The 17,176-nt window shown below is 43.7% G+C and overlaps 1 protein-coding gene across 4 annotated transcripts in view; it reads right to left on the minus strand.

Annotated features, from left to right (window-relative positions):
• The window catches only part of TUB (TUB bipartite transcription factor), a 148,641-nt gene that overhangs the window by 62,899 nt on the left and 68,566 nt on the right, over positions 1-17,176 (minus strand). The window contains exon 1 of one of the 4 annotated variants that reach the window (XM_056851485.1): positions 7,428-7,499. The exons of the other annotated variants lie outside the window; for them this stretch is intronic. Coding sequence (XP_056707463.1) covers positions 7,428-7,465 — 38 coding nt within the window. The 5' untranslated portion in view covers positions 7,466-7,499. Of the gene's footprint in view, positions 1-7,427; positions 7,500-17,176 lie in introns of those variants that run through there. 4 annotated transcript variants of the gene reach the window in all.

A 17,176-nucleotide genomic window follows, 5' to 3' on the forward strand; every position in this document is an offset into this window, starting at 1 on the left:
ATGCAGAACTTTACATTTGTCTTTGTTGAAGTACATTTTATTAGTTCTTGCCCATTTCTCCTGCCTGTCAAGATCATCCTGCGTCTTGGCTCTGTCTTCTACCGTATTTGCTACCCCTCCCAATTTAGTATCATCTGCAAATTTAATAAGCATAGCATAAGCCATTTAAACTTTGCATCTACCTACTCTCTTAATAAGAAGTTTCTATACTGCACATGCCTGCTGCTTTACACACCGCTATTTGCTGCTGTGAAGTGTGTTGGATGTTGCTAATCAGATTGCACAGGGGTTGCTGAGAATTCATAAGACAACGATGTAATTTTTCCCCAGGCTCAGCGCACATGCTCAGAAGATGTTGTGCTACATTTCTGGTAACAAAAACAGCACTGTCTTCAATGTTATATTCTGCAAGCAATTTTTTGTACATGCACAAATAGTGTTAAAAAGTGCACCTGTTGAGCCATTCCAGTATCAAAGAGGGAATTATCTCTTCAGTACTCTTGTAGCAAGAGTTCTGCACGGTTGGCAGCGCAACTGTGATATTTCATTCAGAGCATGTTTGTTAAAACAAATCTAATGCGCAACGTACAAAGAATATAGACGTTTACAATTAAGTTTATGCTAGCGCCTAAATTTTTGAAGACTTCAATTTGTATATATGAATATACAACACATAAACGACCCTTTGAGTGGCTGTTAAATGCAATCTTCCTGCTCTGCAAGGCTGTTCAATTTTCAACATGAAGCTCAGTTGTAAATCATTTATTATGAGGACTGTGTTGTCTTAGGGGCAGTATTCAGTTCCAATCTCCAGAGTCCGCTGGACAGCACCTCCACATAGGTCACTGCCATCTGCATGACCAAAAGAAACAGGCCATCAGTGTAAGATATCAGTTTCCATGACCAGCTTTGTGCTTTTGCCATTGGAGCATCCCAGGGGCAAATATTACCCTTCTTTTCCAGGGACTCATAGTAAACTCTCCCAGATCCAGCTTTAGGCATATCCATAAGCTTAGCCATAACATTTCTTGCTGTCAAATTACAGATGACTTATGGTGACACTATAGGGTTTTCAAGGAAAGAGATGTTCAGAGGTGGTTTGCCATGGCCTGCCTCTGAGTAGCAACCCTGGTATTCCTTGGTGGTGTTCCATCCAAGTACTAACTAGGGCAGACCCTGCTTAGCTTCCAAGATCTGATGAAATCAGGTTACCCTGCTGGAACATTTTTTTAAACAGTTCCCCTTCACACACACACACACACACAAACATGCAATGTCCCATTATAAAGTCCTGTTCAAAAACTCCTAGTTTAAAGGGAGTTTGCCGTGTGGCTCAAAGGGGAATAGGTCGGGTGCAGTTCAAGTATTAGGAGCCCAACCAGCACCCTCTGAGAATGGAGAAGGTAGCTGCATATTTCTTGGGATACTAGTCACTTCTTGGGATACTAGTCACATTTTGAGCTGCAGTTGAGAAATATTCTCAGAATTCAACCTTTAATCAAATGGAATGGAAAAGGAGTTCGGGTTGCATGAAAAAAAAGGTTTGTATTGAAATTATCATTAACATCATTCTTAAGCCCTCAGAAGAAGTAATTGGACTAGTTTTTTCCCCTCCAAGTGCACAATAACATAGTGTAAGACACATATGGTTTAAATAGGGAGGGACAGTGGCAGAGATCAAAGGGAGGCAAGGGGTAACAACCATAATTAAGGCCCGATTCCTTTGATGTGAACAGCACGGAGAAGACAAAAGATCTGCTTTCAAAAGAAAAGGAAGATGAAACATTGTCATCTTTGCAACACAACTAGCACACCGTCTACAAAATCTTAGCATCAACAGACAGGACAGGCCGCCAGAGTAGTGGCCCAGCCGTCATTTCCCTTCCCGCCACCATTACCACCTTCCAACACATCTTCAGAATCACAAAACAGAAAAAGATGGGAACTCTTTGTTTTGTTGTGCATAAAAGAAAATATTCTCCAGAAGTTCAAGTCAGTGGTGATATTGTGTTCTTAGACATTCCATGGTAACTTTTACCTTACAAGAATATTTATTTGTCCTCTAGGAAAAACCCAAAGTGGCACATATGGGATTCTGACGAACTCTTTCAACCAGGCACTGACCAGATCTGAACCATGGCAGCATCATACTCCTCAGACCAACAACAATAGTTATTTATTTTATACATTTCTTAGTAGCTTTTAGACTAAAAATGTTCAGAGTGACTCATAAAAGAAGTTACATTTCCATTCCCTACCGAGCACGTTACAATCTTTGCTTTCATTATCCATTGCTTATTTTTACTACATACTGGCAATCAGTTTCTCAACCTGGCGTATGGAATACACCTTCTCTGAGTGGGAGATAAACTGAATGGTTCTAAGGGGGAAGGGGCCATGGCTCAGTGGGTGAGCAACTGCTTGACATGCCAAAGGTCCCAAAGGTCCCCAGCATCTCCAGTGGAAAGGACCACGTAGCAGGTGATGTGAAAGACCTCAGTCTGAGACCCTAGAGAGCTGCTGCCAGCCTGACTAGACAGTACTGACTTTGATGGACCAAGGGTCTGATTCAGTATAAGGCAGCTTCATGCATTCGTGTGTTTAATGTTGCACAAAAATATACTGAAATAGCAGAATAAAAAATCTTTCTCTAAGACGCTGTGCAAACAGATGTGTTATTCAAATCCTATCAATAATGAAGATTCTTGAAATTTATGATTCAATTTTGAAAACCTTTTGAAATCGTGCACAGAGCAGTAGAAAAAGCCAACAATTTCAAATAGATAAATACCACGGGGTAACATTCATGCAAGACCTCATAGAGCACATTACAAAAGTAATGTTCATTCTCTTTCTGGCAGTTCAAAACCTATTTTATATATGAGAAACGTTCTATGACTCAACCCAAAATTATGGTTTAAAAAAACTAAAATTAACAGTGTAAGCAGCTGTACAACTCCAAAATGACTTTTTTTCCTAAAAAGAGGAGGGGCGAGACAAAATGTAAGTACAGATATTTTTAAAATGAATGGTTAATTCACTGTAATTATAACTCTTAATTATCAGTAGTCTGCTTGTCTGCCTCTCCATGAGCATTCTGCCAACAAGCAAAAGCAACCTTGTGCAAACTATTTTTTTCAAGAATTAACCTTTTAGTCTCTTGTACTGCATTTCTGTTGTTTGTTACCACTGTCTTAAAACAACCAAAATATTAAAATGTAGTAATGGTTTAAAATTTAAATTTCTTGTGTTTAATGCCATATCACTGTAAGGCAAAAAGTAGTCTATATGTTTTTTTTAAATAAAACAAATATCATAATTTAGAGAGGTGCCTCTTCTGTCAATTTCTATCTAGTAGGGACTTTATTAACTGAAAAATGTACTAACAAAAACAAATCTTAACACCTGTAATGAACATATTCTAATACAAATCTCGTTTGAGAATAAATCACAGTTTTCTAAAGGGAGACAAGGCAAAAGTGTACACAGCCTTGTATAACTTGATCGGTCATCACAATTCTGCATCAAACAAAAACTGTACTCCCAAACTTTTACGCATTCTGACTATCACTGGATTCTGAGCATAAGCAGGGATCTGTTTGTCCCTCAAGACGTTCCTCCTCCACCAAAGCGACCCTGCATTTACAATGCTTATGTCATCTTATTACTTGCTCTATTTCATCAGTAAGCAGAGATATACACAAGGATCCAGCTCAGACTGACAAGCGCTGCCCCCAACACATTTGACGTGCACGCTTCCCCAGAAAGAGAACTAACAGAGGTTTTGGTAGCTTATGGCAACCAAGGAGCCAATGACAGACAACAGCAGTCGGTTGCTGCCATGGCAATCCCTGCTTTCTCCATGGCAGCTAAGCAGCAGCAGCAGGATCCGGGAGAGCAGTTAACATTGATTGCCAAGCTGCTGCATGGGCCACAACGTGTCTATTCTATAGGGAATGATGGGCAGAGGAGAGTTAAGGCAAAGGGAAGGGAGGGATTCGAGGTACCTTATGCAACAGCCTACAGAGTCCTTCTCCAAAGCAATTTATTCATCAAGGTCTTGGTGACAAAAAATCAAATCTAAAACAACAACAACAGAAGATGTCAAAGTCCAGTGGCTTATCTTTGAGCAAAGCATTCTAATTCTCCACCTGTCATAGAATCATAGAGTTGGAAGGGACCACCAGGGTCATGTAGTCCAACCCCCTGCACAATGCAGGAAATTCACAACTACCTACCCCCACACACCCCCAGTGACCCCTACCCCATGCCCAGAAGATGGCCAAGATGCCCTCCCTCTCATGAACTGCCTACGGTCATAGAATCAGCATTGCTGACAGATGGACATCTAGCCTCTGTCCCTTTTTATGTTAAAGTCAAGGTCTCCTCATTCTCCTCAGGAAAAAAACCTGACCCTTGCTGTCAGTCATTTGCAATGAGAACGGAAAGCGTTAAATCTAGCCTGCATCTGGAGTTCAGATCCTTGCAGCAGTATCTTCCCAGGAAAACCACGCACAAGACTAATTACAACACTCAAGGCACTTCATTTTAGCTATGAAAACTGTGTACAAATTTGTCACTTATGATGGATACGCACCTGTAATTTGTTATGGGTACACTTGGCAAGAAGCCACTGCTAAATGTACTTCCTATTTGCACAGTGGAAAGCCATAATAGCCACCGGCGCATTCATCTCTTGTAACACATTGTACACAGGCTTTGTACAGTTTCTTGTACAGAAAGTGACTGAAGTGTAGAAATTTATTTTGTATGAAACATCCCTGCAGAGCAGTACTAAGCAGCAGATGGAGGGCAGCAGTTGGCACCTGCATGTCATTAGAAACAACAGAGATCAAGAATCTCGCATTCATCTCAAGACTGCCCCTTAAAATGCTTTCTTCCCAACAGCTGTAAACGTTCCACGTGCACCAGCTAAGCTTACAAATTGGAGAATGTACAAAAATAAACAAAGAGCAGCTGTCACACTATCGGGGATGTGAAAACAGCACAAGAAATCAGCAGTATAACAGCGATCTGTCCACAACAAAGCTGAAGTCAAAATAGCGCCGCTGGTATCAGTGGATAATGAGAAAGTTCTCAGACCTCATCCTGCCTCAGCATACATTCATTCCACATTACTAACTACAGAGAAACAGGGTCAGTAACAGGATGGGGGAAAAAGAAACCCACCATAGTGCCTTTATGGGCAACACTCTGAAATTTCCCCCTCAGTCATAAAGAGCAAGGGATCCAACTCACAGTGCTTCAAACTCAAGAATGACACTCCCCAAGGCTAAGAACCAGAGTGCACAGCTGCCTTCAGGCAGCTCTGCCTTGATTTGTTTTCATTATTCATGTTTTAAAGGACTACATCTTTAAAATGCCACATTAACAGTTCAATCCGAAGAACAGGTCCCAGTTTAGGATTGCTCTCTAAGCTACCAAACGCATCCAAAACGGTTAAACTTCAATGGCTCTAAGTCTGGGCGAAAACGCACGGGAGGTTTTGCCTTGGATTTGCCACGCTCTAGATGCACATTTTCCCCATCCGGATTCTCAAAACTCAAAAACAAGCCCCAATGCAGAGTTTGGAGAATTCGGATGGGGGAAATGTGCATTTAGAGAGCGGCAAATCCCAGGCAAAATCTCCCGTGCATAATTGCCCACAGACTTAGAGCCATTTACGTTTCACCGTTCTGGAAGCATTGGGTAGCTTAGAGAGCAATCCTAAAGAGGGAACTGTTCTTCGGACCGAACTGTTAATGTGGCATTTTGAAGATACAACCCTTTAAAACTGAAAAATAAGCTCCCATGCCGAGTTTTGAGAACTGGGACGAGAGAGGGGGGAAAAGTGCATCTAGATAGCAGCAAATCCAAGGCGAATCCTCCCGTGCACAATGGCCAAGCCTCTCCCCCAAGTCTGTGGTTTTCTTCTAAGAAGCCGTTATCCTTTTCTCATCCCCATCTTCCCAAACTGAACCTAAATTCGCCTGATGCTCAAAACGGCCATTTATGCCCGGGAGGTTTCACCTTGGGTTTGCCACTCTCTAGATGCACATTTTTCCCCCAACCAAATTCTCAGAACTCTGCATGGGGGGGGGGGTTATTTTTGAGTTTTGAGCGTTTAATTTAGTGCTCAAAACTCAAAAATTTAATGCTCAAAACTCAACAATAAGCTCCCCCCCATGCAGAGTTCTGAGAATTTGGATGGGGGAAAAATGTGCATCTAGAGAGCGGCAAATCCAAGGCGAATCCTCCCGTGCACAATGGCCAAGCCTCTCCCCCAAGTCTGTGGTTTTCTTCTAAGAAGCCGTTATCCTTTTCTCATCCCCATCTTCCCAAATTTGGCCATTTATTCATGGAAGGTTTTGCATTGGATTTGCCACTCTATAGGTGCACACTTTCCCCATCTGAATTCTCAAAACTCTGCATGGCGGCTTGTTGTTGAGTTTTGAGAATATGGATGGGGGGAAAGTGCATCTAGAGAGTGGCAAATCCAAGGCAAAACCTCCCATGCATAAATGGCCTCAGTGATGCTCAGAATGGCCCTTGATGCCCGGGAGGTTTCGCCTTGGGTTGGCCGCTCTCTAGATGCACATTCCCCCCCCCCATCCAAATTCTCAGAACTCTGCATGGGGGGGGGTTATATTTTGAGCATCATGGAAGGTTTTGCATTGAGTTTTGAGAATATGGATGGGGGGGGAGTGCATCGAAAGAGTGACAAATCCAATGCAAAACCTTCCATGATGCTCAGAATGGCCATTTGTGCCCGGGAGGTTTCGCCTTGGGTTGGCCGCTCTCTAGATGCACATTTTCCCCATCCAAATTCTCAGAACTCTGTATGGGGGGGAACTTATTGTTGAGTTTTGAGCATTTAATGGAGTGCTCAAAACTCAACAATTTCATGCTCAAAACTCAACAATAAGCCAGCCCCCTCCCCCCCTGCAGAGTTCTGAGAATTCGGATGGGGGGGAAATGTGCATCTAGAGAGCGGCCAACCCAAGGCGAAACCTCCCGGGCATAAATGGCCCTTCTGAGCATCATGGAAGGTTTTGCATTGGATTTGCCACTCTTTAGATGCACTTTCCCCCCCCCTCCATATTCTCAAAACTCAATGCAAAACCTTCCATGATGCTCAGAATATAACCTTCCCCCCCCCCATGCAGAGTTCTGAGAATTTGGATGGGGGGGGGGGAAATGTGCATCTAGAGAGCGGCCAACCCAAGGCGAAACCTCCCGTGCACAATGGCCCAGCCTCTCCCCCAAGGCTGTGGTTTTCTTCTACGAAGCCAACCCAAGGCGAAGCCTCCCGGGCATCCAGGGCCAATGGCAGCCCGCCCTCCTCCTCCCCAAGCAGAACTTTGCAGGCGAGCAGCCCCCCTTGCCCCGCTGGGAGCCGCCCGGGCGAGGAGGGAGGCGCGCCGTACCTGTAAGGGATCCAGTCCGCCTGGTGCTTCGAAGTCATCGCTGGCCCCAGGAGCTAGCGGCGGCGGCGGCGGCGGCAGGGGGAGCCCCAGCCGCCGGAGCGGGAGGGAAGGAAGCGGCCGGCCGGCCCCCGCTCGCAGCCCGCCGCCGGCCAGGGCAGCATCCTCTACCCGGCCTGAGAAGCAGCGGCGAGGACATGGGCGGGGGTTATCCGAGCAACGCGGCGGGCGGCGGCGGCGGCATGCGGGCGACCCCCGAGCCGCAGCGGGGCGAGAGGCTCCGGCCAAAGGAGGGCGAAGGCGCCGCTGTGGCCCCGCGCCGGTCCTCCTCGCCGCTCTCCTGCTCGGCCCCGCGCCTCAGCCAATCAGGGCTTGCTGGAGACAACGGCGCCGCGGCCTCTGTAGCGGCCAGGCGCGGTCACTGCACTGCGCCGCGGACCGCTCGCCAGCCTGGCCCTCTGCGGCCGGGCCGGCCTTCCCCCACCACCCCCCGTCCGGCGGCCAATCCCCGCAGCCCTCCCGCCTCAGCCCCCGCCCCGGCCGCCAGCGCGCTCGTGACTGATTGGCGCGCCGAGCGCGTTCGCTCCGCCCACCCCCCTCGCTCTCCCCGCCCCCTCGGGCAATTGCGGGGCGGGCGCTGCTCTGGAGGGGCCCCTAGTTCATTCATGCCGTGGTGTTCCCCATTACTATGAATGGGTTTGAAAGCTGGACCCTGGAGAAAGCGGAGAGGAAGGAAGTAGATGCCTTTGCAAGGTGGTGTTGGAGGGGAGTGTTGCGGATATCGGGGACTGCCCCCCCACCAAAAAAGCAAATCAGTGGGTTCTAGATCAAATCAATCCTGAACTGGCCCTAGAAGCTTAAATGACTAAACCACTGGTTCCCAACCAGGGGTCCGTGGACCCCCAGGGGTCCGCGAGAACAAAATTAAGGTCTGCGAAACAAAGTTATAAACCCATAATAATTTAATATTTTCAATTAAAAGTTCTCTATTATAAAAATATATATTCAAATATTATTCTAAGTTTAATGTTTAACAGTTATGATTAAAGTTCATTTTCAAATTCTCGGAATGTTTATTTTGAACCTTGGGGTTCCTGCACCGAACAAAAAAGTCCTAGTGGTCCCTGGTCAAAAAAAGGTTGGGAACCACTGGACTAAACCGAGGCTGTCGCATTTTTGATCAGCTTGTGTTTCATAGATTGCAGCAAAGCTTTTGACGGTGTGGACCACGAAAAGCTGTGGCTGGTTTTAAAGGAAATGGGTGTGCCACGACATCTGATCGTTTTGACACGCAACCTGTCCTCTGGATGAGGCCACAGTTAGAACAGAATATGGAGAAACTGAATGGTTTCCGATTGGCAAAGGTGTCAGACAAGGATGTAGTTTATCTCCCTATCTCTTCGATCTATATGCAGAACATATAATTAGGAAAGCTGGATTAGATTTAGATGAAGGTGGAGTGAAGATTGGAGGGAGGAACATTAACAGTTTGAGATATGCCGGTGATACTACATTAATGGCAGAAAATGGTGAAGATTTGAAACGACTACTGCGGAAAATTAAAAGAGAAAGTGCCAAAGCAGGACTACAGCTGAACATCAGGAAGACAAAAGTAATGGCTACAGGAGAATTACACCACTTTAAGGTTGACAATTAGGAAATTGAAATTGTTTAAGACTTTCTATTCCTTGGCTCCACCATCAACCAAAAGGGAGACTGCAGCCAAGAAATCAGAAGGAGATCAAGACTGGGAAGGGCAGCCATGAAGGAGCTAGAAAAGATTCTGAAGTGTAAGGATGTGTCATTGGCAATCAAGATCAAGTTAATTCATGCCATCGTATTCCCTATTACTATGTATGGGTGTGAAAGCTGGACATTGAAGAAAGCTGATAGGAAGAAAATAGATTCCTTTGAAATGTGGTGTTGGAGGAGAGTGTTACGGATTCCATGGACTGCCAAAAAAACAAATCAGTGGGTTATAGATCAAATCAAGCCTGAACTGACCCTAGAAGCTAAAATGACTAAACTGAGGCTATCATATTTTGGTCACATTATGAGAAGACAAGAGTCACTAGAAAAGACAGTCATGCTAGGAAAAGTTGAGGGCAGCAGGAAAAGAGGAAGACCCAACAAGAGATGGATTGACTCTATAAAGGAAGCCACAACCCTCAATTTGCCATATCTGAGCAAGGCTGTCAAAGACAGGAAATTCATAGGGTCGCCATGAGTGGAAGCGACTTGACAGCACCTAACACACACTCTGCTCTGGGCGCTCACGGGCTTCCAGCGGGGAGGAAACTCAGCTGGGAATGCAAATAGAGAAAGGGAGGCAGCATGGCGGGGCCCAAGCCAGCTCCTTATGGAAGGATGGTTGGAATAGGCACATGAGAAGCATGGGGGGCACTGTATGCTACAATGACGAACTTGTAGCACGTCAAAGGCTCACCAATTTTCCTGTGGCAGAAGGTTTCTTGGTGGGCCAAAATCCACCACGAAAGCTTTTGGCCCAAGAAAAGTTGTTAGTAGTTACACTTGTATCAGTGTTGGTGGGAACAAAACACACACACCCAAAAAAAAACTCCCATTCCTTCTCCCTGTGGTAATGCTTAATTTCTAAAGTGAGAGGGCACAGGCCTGGGACAAAGTTGTATTTTCAAATCAGCGCTCAGCCTTGGAATTTGCAAGCAGCAGTATAAGGCAAGAGAGTACTTTTAATCTGTTCTGAGATTGCTTTCTTTTATTATTCTGTAGATACTTTGTATTAGAGCAGGGGTCCCCAAATTTTTTGAGCCCTTGGAATTTTGACACAGGGTATTGGGCACAACCACAAAAGCCAGGTCCCTCTTCCCCACCGGTGGGAGGTTTTTGGGGCAGAGCCTGAGGAGGGTGGGTTTGGGGAGGGGAGGGACTTCAATGCCGTAGAGTCCAATTGCCAAAGTGGCCATTTTCTCCAGGGGAACTGATTTCTATCGGCTGGAGATCAGTTGTAATTGCAGGAGATCTCCAGTTATTACCTGGAGGTTGGCAACCCTAGTGGGGAGGTGCAGAAATCCACACCTTCCCATTACACGCTGCCACCAAACCGGCTTTGATTGTACCAAAAATGGTGCAAAACGATTGTACCAAAGCAGATTTGGAAAATTTCTAAGGGGTGCCAGGGAAAACCTAGAAGGTGGGGGATTGTGCAAAGATGACCAGTGGAAGCCCAACCTCCCCCCCCCCCACACGCATTCTGCCGAGGAGTACAAAGCAAAATCTTCATGTGGAAGCAACCAAAGAGGGTGGGCTGCTGCAATTGTCGCTGCTGCGGCCCAGTAGCTGGCTTTCCTAAGGCTTCAGCAGCTGCCCACCCATGCTGACCTGTGACACTAGTGCTGATAAAGCCTGCTTTTCCCCCTGGGCTTACAAATTGCAACCATTATGTCACTAGAAAACTATTTTCTTCTGCTGCGGCAGGTTAGCATAAATGCCTGCATCGCACTGCCTGTTTTAACCTTGCCTGTTTCGGGGAATTGCTCAAGGTATTTAGAGACGGAGGCTCTCAGGATCTGCGATTATATCAGAAGAATGTGAAGTGCCAAAGCCTGCTTGATGAATGCGTACACAAACACTAGAACGGTCTCTCTGATCCTTCGAGCTGATGGAATTGGCAGGAGTGTTTGCATTGTTTTAATAGCAGGAGGCTTTTATTTACAAAAAAATAAGTAAAAGTAATGTGCCGAACAAGAGGCTTTTCAAACTGAAAATCTGGGGCATCTCTCAAATAGAAGACAGGCAGCACAGCCTTTTTTACGTTAGCAGGAACATAAATCAGAAGTGTTCCTAGAACAAAGTAGACGGTAGGAGGAGGGACGCTGACTGCTTATTTCTCTTACAAGCATTTTTGGTTTTACACTGATCCCATTTTTCCCTTTTCTTCTTGCTACCATTTTCCCTTCTGATCCTTTCTCTTTTAGGGCCATGTTATGTCTTATGCTGGGAAATTCATGATTAATCACCCAATTTCTTTTTTTCTTTCTTTTTAATAAATGCAGCTGAGGAGGAAGTTGTGATTGGAGAGTAGGGATTTGGGTCATTTAACCTTCTTCAAGTTGCCATTTGTTTAATGCAGGAAATATACTTTTGTAGTTATTGTGTATATTTACTATATTTACTATGTATTTACTCATAGCTTCTTATCACCTATCAGCACTTTTGTCCTTTGCCTTGTTCTATTTTCCTCCCATCCCTCCTTCTCAGTTAGGCTCAGGACCTCTTTTCGTTGCAACAGATATCCTACACTTGGCAAAGTCTTCCCTCTAAAGTCTGGCCTGGCCTGGATCTCTTAGCCATTTCACTGTGATCAAATTGCTGAGTTTTTTTCTTGCTTACTTGTAATGAATAAGGTAGGCAGTCTGAATTTTTCTCTGCTTGTCTGCACTGGATTCACATTCTCATAAACTGTAACAAGACTAATTCTTCACATGACCAAGAGCACAGTGGGAGTGCCCATATGTTGCGGGAGAATTGGAAAACACAAACCATGTGCTCCTCAGATGTGGCTATTACAAGGGTATTCGGCAGAAGCTGATCCATCCACTTATTAATTTAATGGAGTCAGAGAAAGAGGTAATAAAACTTCTTCTTTGGGATGGGGACTTTTTTTGTCTCTCAAGTTGTCAAATTTTGCGCTACTGCAATTAATATACATAAGGGTAATGTTGACTTTGGGACTGGCTAATTTTTATCTGGTAAATTATTGGTTTTAACTGTTTTTAAATTGTGATATTTTTAAACAAGAGAGATCCTAATCTCTCCCAGGTTGTATCTGGTTGTTTTATTCTGGCTTTTGCCGTAAATAAATTCATTCATTCATTCATTCACATGACCATCTCCACATTATTGTGGCTTCTGCTCCAGAGGTTCCACAGATTTTTCTGTGATAAGCTTCCTTGGACAAATAAAATATAGTAATGGTGATGATAGCTTACTTTCTGCTCTGAATTGCTTGCTTTATGAATAGAGACATATAGAACCTCACCAGTGCTAAGCAGCAGTACAACTAGGGTTGCCACCCGCTATGTGGGGCCTGCAGTTCTGGAATTACAGCTAATCTCCAGACTATAAAGATCAGTTCCCCTGGAGAAAATGGGCTTTGGAGGGTAGACTCTACGGCATCACATCCCTGCTGAGCCCTCTCCACACTCCACCCTCCCCAAGCTCTTCCCCCCAAATCTCCAGGAATTTCCAAACCTGAAGTTGGCAACTTTAAGTATTACCTTAAGTTCAGCAGTAGACTTTACTGAGAACTATGCCAAACACCCTGAACGTGCAGCTTCAATAGAAACCTCACATGCTGTAAACAGAGTCAGTAACTAATATATGACTCTTGCATATCTCAGACAGATTTCACACAAGCTTTTGTGGGATTGCATGAAGCGAAGCTGAAGGGCAGCATGTGGGGGTAGGCAGGAGGGGATTTAGCCCTTCCTGGAGGGGGTGTGATAACATTTAAAGCAGAAAGACCATAAATGTATGAATTGTGGCAATGTTTATTCATTGAAGTAAGCAAGGAATGGTGATTAAAGTGTTCTAAATGTATGTAAAATGTTGGCCTTACTATAAACCATCAGTTTTGTATTTTTGGGAAACAGCTGATGCAAGTTAAGAAAATAAAGGCAGATGGTGTGAGTATACAATAAGTGTACTGCAAACAGAATTTCAGCTATGTGGGCCAGTTTAATTCCCAAGTTTAGTTTGTTTTTAGCATGCTTATGCCTACCAGATTACTGTTTTTGAAACAAATTATATTTTGATCACTTTTTTTTTGAAAACCAAGGATAGAATTCATTGTTACTGTACTGATGGAAAACGAGTTAATATGTCAATTCCCAATTCTTGAACATTGCTTTTTTGCAAAGACTGTGTCAATTAAGATATTCATTGGTTTCCTGAACTATTCTTTCTAATGCGTCATCCATGTAAACGGCCCTGATTTTGTGATTGATGTGATGAATAATACAACATAGCTTTATGTAATTGTTCAACACACCTGCACGTCTTAAAACACTTCTGCTTGTCAGCGCAGAGACACTAATGAAGATGAAAGCATTAGAAAACCATCTTTGCAGTCAGAATAATCCAGATAGGATTTAATGTAAAGAATTGATACTGGTTTGCTTTAATTACCAATTAAACAGCCTAGTCCTTTAATACAGAATTACTATGAAATGAAACAGTATAATCTCCTTGACAGACGATAAATATTGAGTGATACTTGGAAATCAAAGTAGTTTTAAGCATGACACTTTTATAGCTCATTCATATTCCTATGAATTATTTTCTTACTATAGCTTTTGCTTTGTTAATTTGAAGTTGACCTGAATGTCACTATATACAACCAGTCTGCCAAGGCTTGAGTGAACCTGTAATCGAGTGGTTCAAAGTATTTTCTATATGCCTCCAGTCCTCTGCTAATTAGAGCTTCACCTAATTCAAATCCCTATTTCATGTGCATTAATTATTTTCTGCAATTTCAGGGCTGCATTTTAGTAGACGAGCAGTCTATTCCTGAAGAGGGGGGTGGATCCACGGTGGTCGGGATTGGCACAGTTGTGCCACCTCCTCCGGCTCTTGCAAGCCCCTGCAGAGGCAAAAAAACCTTTTTAAAAGGTTTTAAATTTTAAAAAGGGGGAAATGCCCAATAGCAAGCAGCCAGGCTGTGCCACTGATAAAGGTGGCGCAGCCCTGCTGCCGTCCAAGGGGGCATTCCCAGGGTGAAAGGGTTGTAGAAGCTGCCTAAAGGCAGCTCCACCCCTGGAATGCCCCTCCCTCTCACGCTGGTGCAGACTTTCCCTTCTGGGAAAGCCCTGCCGGAGTGGTTGCGCTGGCAATGGGGGCCAGTGGTGCATGATCGCCAGCGTGCTTACCTCTGTGCCGGTGTAGGTGCCCCCTTATTCTGGGGTCCCGCCAGCTCCTAAGGAGTTTCAGCCTCCCCCTTCAGGAATGGGCTCTGAGATCATAAAGCACAACCCAAATTATCCAAAGGGTAATTTGTATAATACACTGAATCTTACATCCATTAATGTATATTGTGCTACATTTCCCATGGCTGGTCAGAGTTTTTCTCCTGGTTAACCTCTAGAAGCATAGGAGATGGACATCATCTCTAACTGGTCAATCTGGCCAGTTTCTACATTGTAATGTAAGTGTTTTATCTTGTGGAAATACATTTAAGTATGAGTCGGAAGCAACTTGACGGCAGTTAACACACACACACACACATTTCTACATGGGAGCTTTCAGGGGAAAATATTTATTTACAAAAAAAAAAACCCTCTCAAAGATAGGTAGGTCATGTACATAACAATCACTTGTTGTTCATAGCTTCCCTACTGCTGATGCAGGAAATTCATTATATGCTTGTTTGTGAAGAAATGGCCACTAAAATATTTCTCTTGTTAATGCATGTAGTTTATGATGATTCTTTACCCCTTATCCAATTTTCATTCAATTCAATTCAATAACCTTTAATAGGCATAGTAAAAAAAAAAAAAAAAACAGCTCATACAGATTCTCATGAATGAGAACAATTCACACAAATCCCTGCTGAACAAACTAGGGCCCCTACAGAATATACAATACAATTAAGTGTAAAATATATAAAATGTACCATATTTTGGGGGTTAAAAAAAGTTATAATAAAGGATTAAAATAATCTAACCATCCAGCCAGACTGTGATATAATTAACAATGATGATCATGATCATTACCCAGTCTCTAGATAGACCGTATCACAGCAGCAACTTAAAATATTAGGCAGGCTTCATAGATCCCCTTCTCAGTAACATTATCAAAAATTTTGCAACCAAGGCAGTTGTTTCAGGCTTGACATCGGACAGTAGAGCAGTTAACATTCGGCTTTTATTATTGACTAACTCAGTATCAAGCAAATCTAGTAGACAGTGGCCAAACATTCCAATTTCAACATTCCAGTGGCCAAAAATTGGCCAAACATTCCAATTTTCATGTAATTATGTACTGTTGTGAGGTGTTTGGCCAATAGCTGTATGCAAATCTTTATTATTATTATTATTATTATTATTATTATTATTATTATTATTATTATTATTGACATTTCTTAATTGCTTTTCTACATTATGGAACTCAAGGTGGTTTAGCATATACACAAAAATGTGAAATACAGTAAAAACACACAAATTAAAATCACAATTTACAACTGCCAATAAACAGAGGGAACTAAACTAATCAAATGTCATCCTGAATTCAACTATCTTCAGCTGCACCTCCTTAGTGAGGTTATTTCATAATTGCGGGGTGCAACCAAAAAGGCCCTCTCTCATGTACCAACCAGACACACTTCTATGGTCAATAGGACAGTCAGGAGAGCCTCTTCTTAATTCCCAGGCTGGGAATATCCAGTCCTTCAGATACTCCAGTCCCAAGCCATGTAGGGCTTTAAAGTCCCAAGCCATGTAGGGCTTTAAAGGCCAAAACCTTGAACTGGGCTTGGGAGCTGATGTACACTAGTGTCATTGTCCCAATATAGCTAGTGTCATTGTCCCAATATAGATGTCACATGTTCCCAGTAGCTATCCCTGACCAGCAGTCTACTTGTAGCATTCTGCACTAGCTGCAGCTTCCAAACACTCATCAAAGGTAGCCCCAAGTAGAGTGTATTGCAGTAGTCCAGTCTAGACGTAGAATAAGCAACGCTAAGTCTATGGGCACTTGAACTATTCTGCTTTTTCTTGAATTTTGCCTAAAATGTACAGAAATCTGACTGATAGGTACAGTATGGCAGTCCTTGACACAATATCGGGTGCATCACTAAATTTGCTATTTGAACAGTTAAAACAATGCATCCCATTTTGTTGCAGAATCCCCGGTACAGCAGATTTGGCTCATTACCCTTGAAGAATTATATACGGTAATAATAACAACTTGTTGACAAAAGAGGCAATTTGGTACAACGGTAAGCAGGCTGTTAAAACTATTTAAGTGAAACAAAGTCATCAAATGCAATTGAAAACACAGGCAACATTCATCTTCCTGAGCTTTTAATTTCTCCCTTTTCAATTTCCTGTAGAAGCTGGAGTAATGAAGTCACTAACCTGAAGTCTGGAATACTTTTGACTAAGTGCTTCAGGGCAGGGAACCCCAACTTGGTGCCTGGGGGTGCCAGCACCTTTCCTGATGCCCACCAAGTATTCTTAGAAACTGTATGGGGCCAGGCAGGGCTTTTGCCCAGCAAGGCTTCTGATTGGCCACTGGAGATTTGATTGTGCAGAATTTTTTTTAAAAATTGCTTTGGCAGCAGCTGCCACCACAGCACAAGGATCTTCACTGTGTGACTGAAGGCAAGCTACAGCAACCATTTTGTGGCAGACATTTTTGTGGCTGTGCCCCCCATGGTATGTACAAATTCCAAAGATGCCCACAGGCTCAAAAAAGCTGGGGATCTCTGCCCTAGATCTGCTACATCCCTATGCCAGCTAGTAATCTATACATCTTTCCTATTTTATTTTATATTTTTCATATTTATTCCCCCTCTCACATTTAAAAGGTGGGAGGGGGAAAAGCAACTAGCAGCAGAAGAAGAAGATTCTAGTTGGTCACAGCAGGGCACTAAAAGAGACTTGCTGTTTCTCATTCTGTTGTCAGAGTAGCCTGGCTACCAGTAAACTCTGTGCCGGGATGAGAGGGGCTAAGTGGCAGGGCCAGGTCCCAGCAAGCTCCTAGAGATGGCCTAA

The sequence above is a fragment of the Euleptes europaea genome, chromosome 6 (assembly GCF_029931775.1).
Source record: "Euleptes europaea isolate rEulEur1 chromosome 6, rEulEur1.hap1, whole genome shotgun sequence".
In the NCBI taxonomy this organism is placed as follows: Eukaryota; Metazoa; Chordata; class Lepidosauria; order Squamata; family Sphaerodactylidae; genus Euleptes; species Euleptes europaea.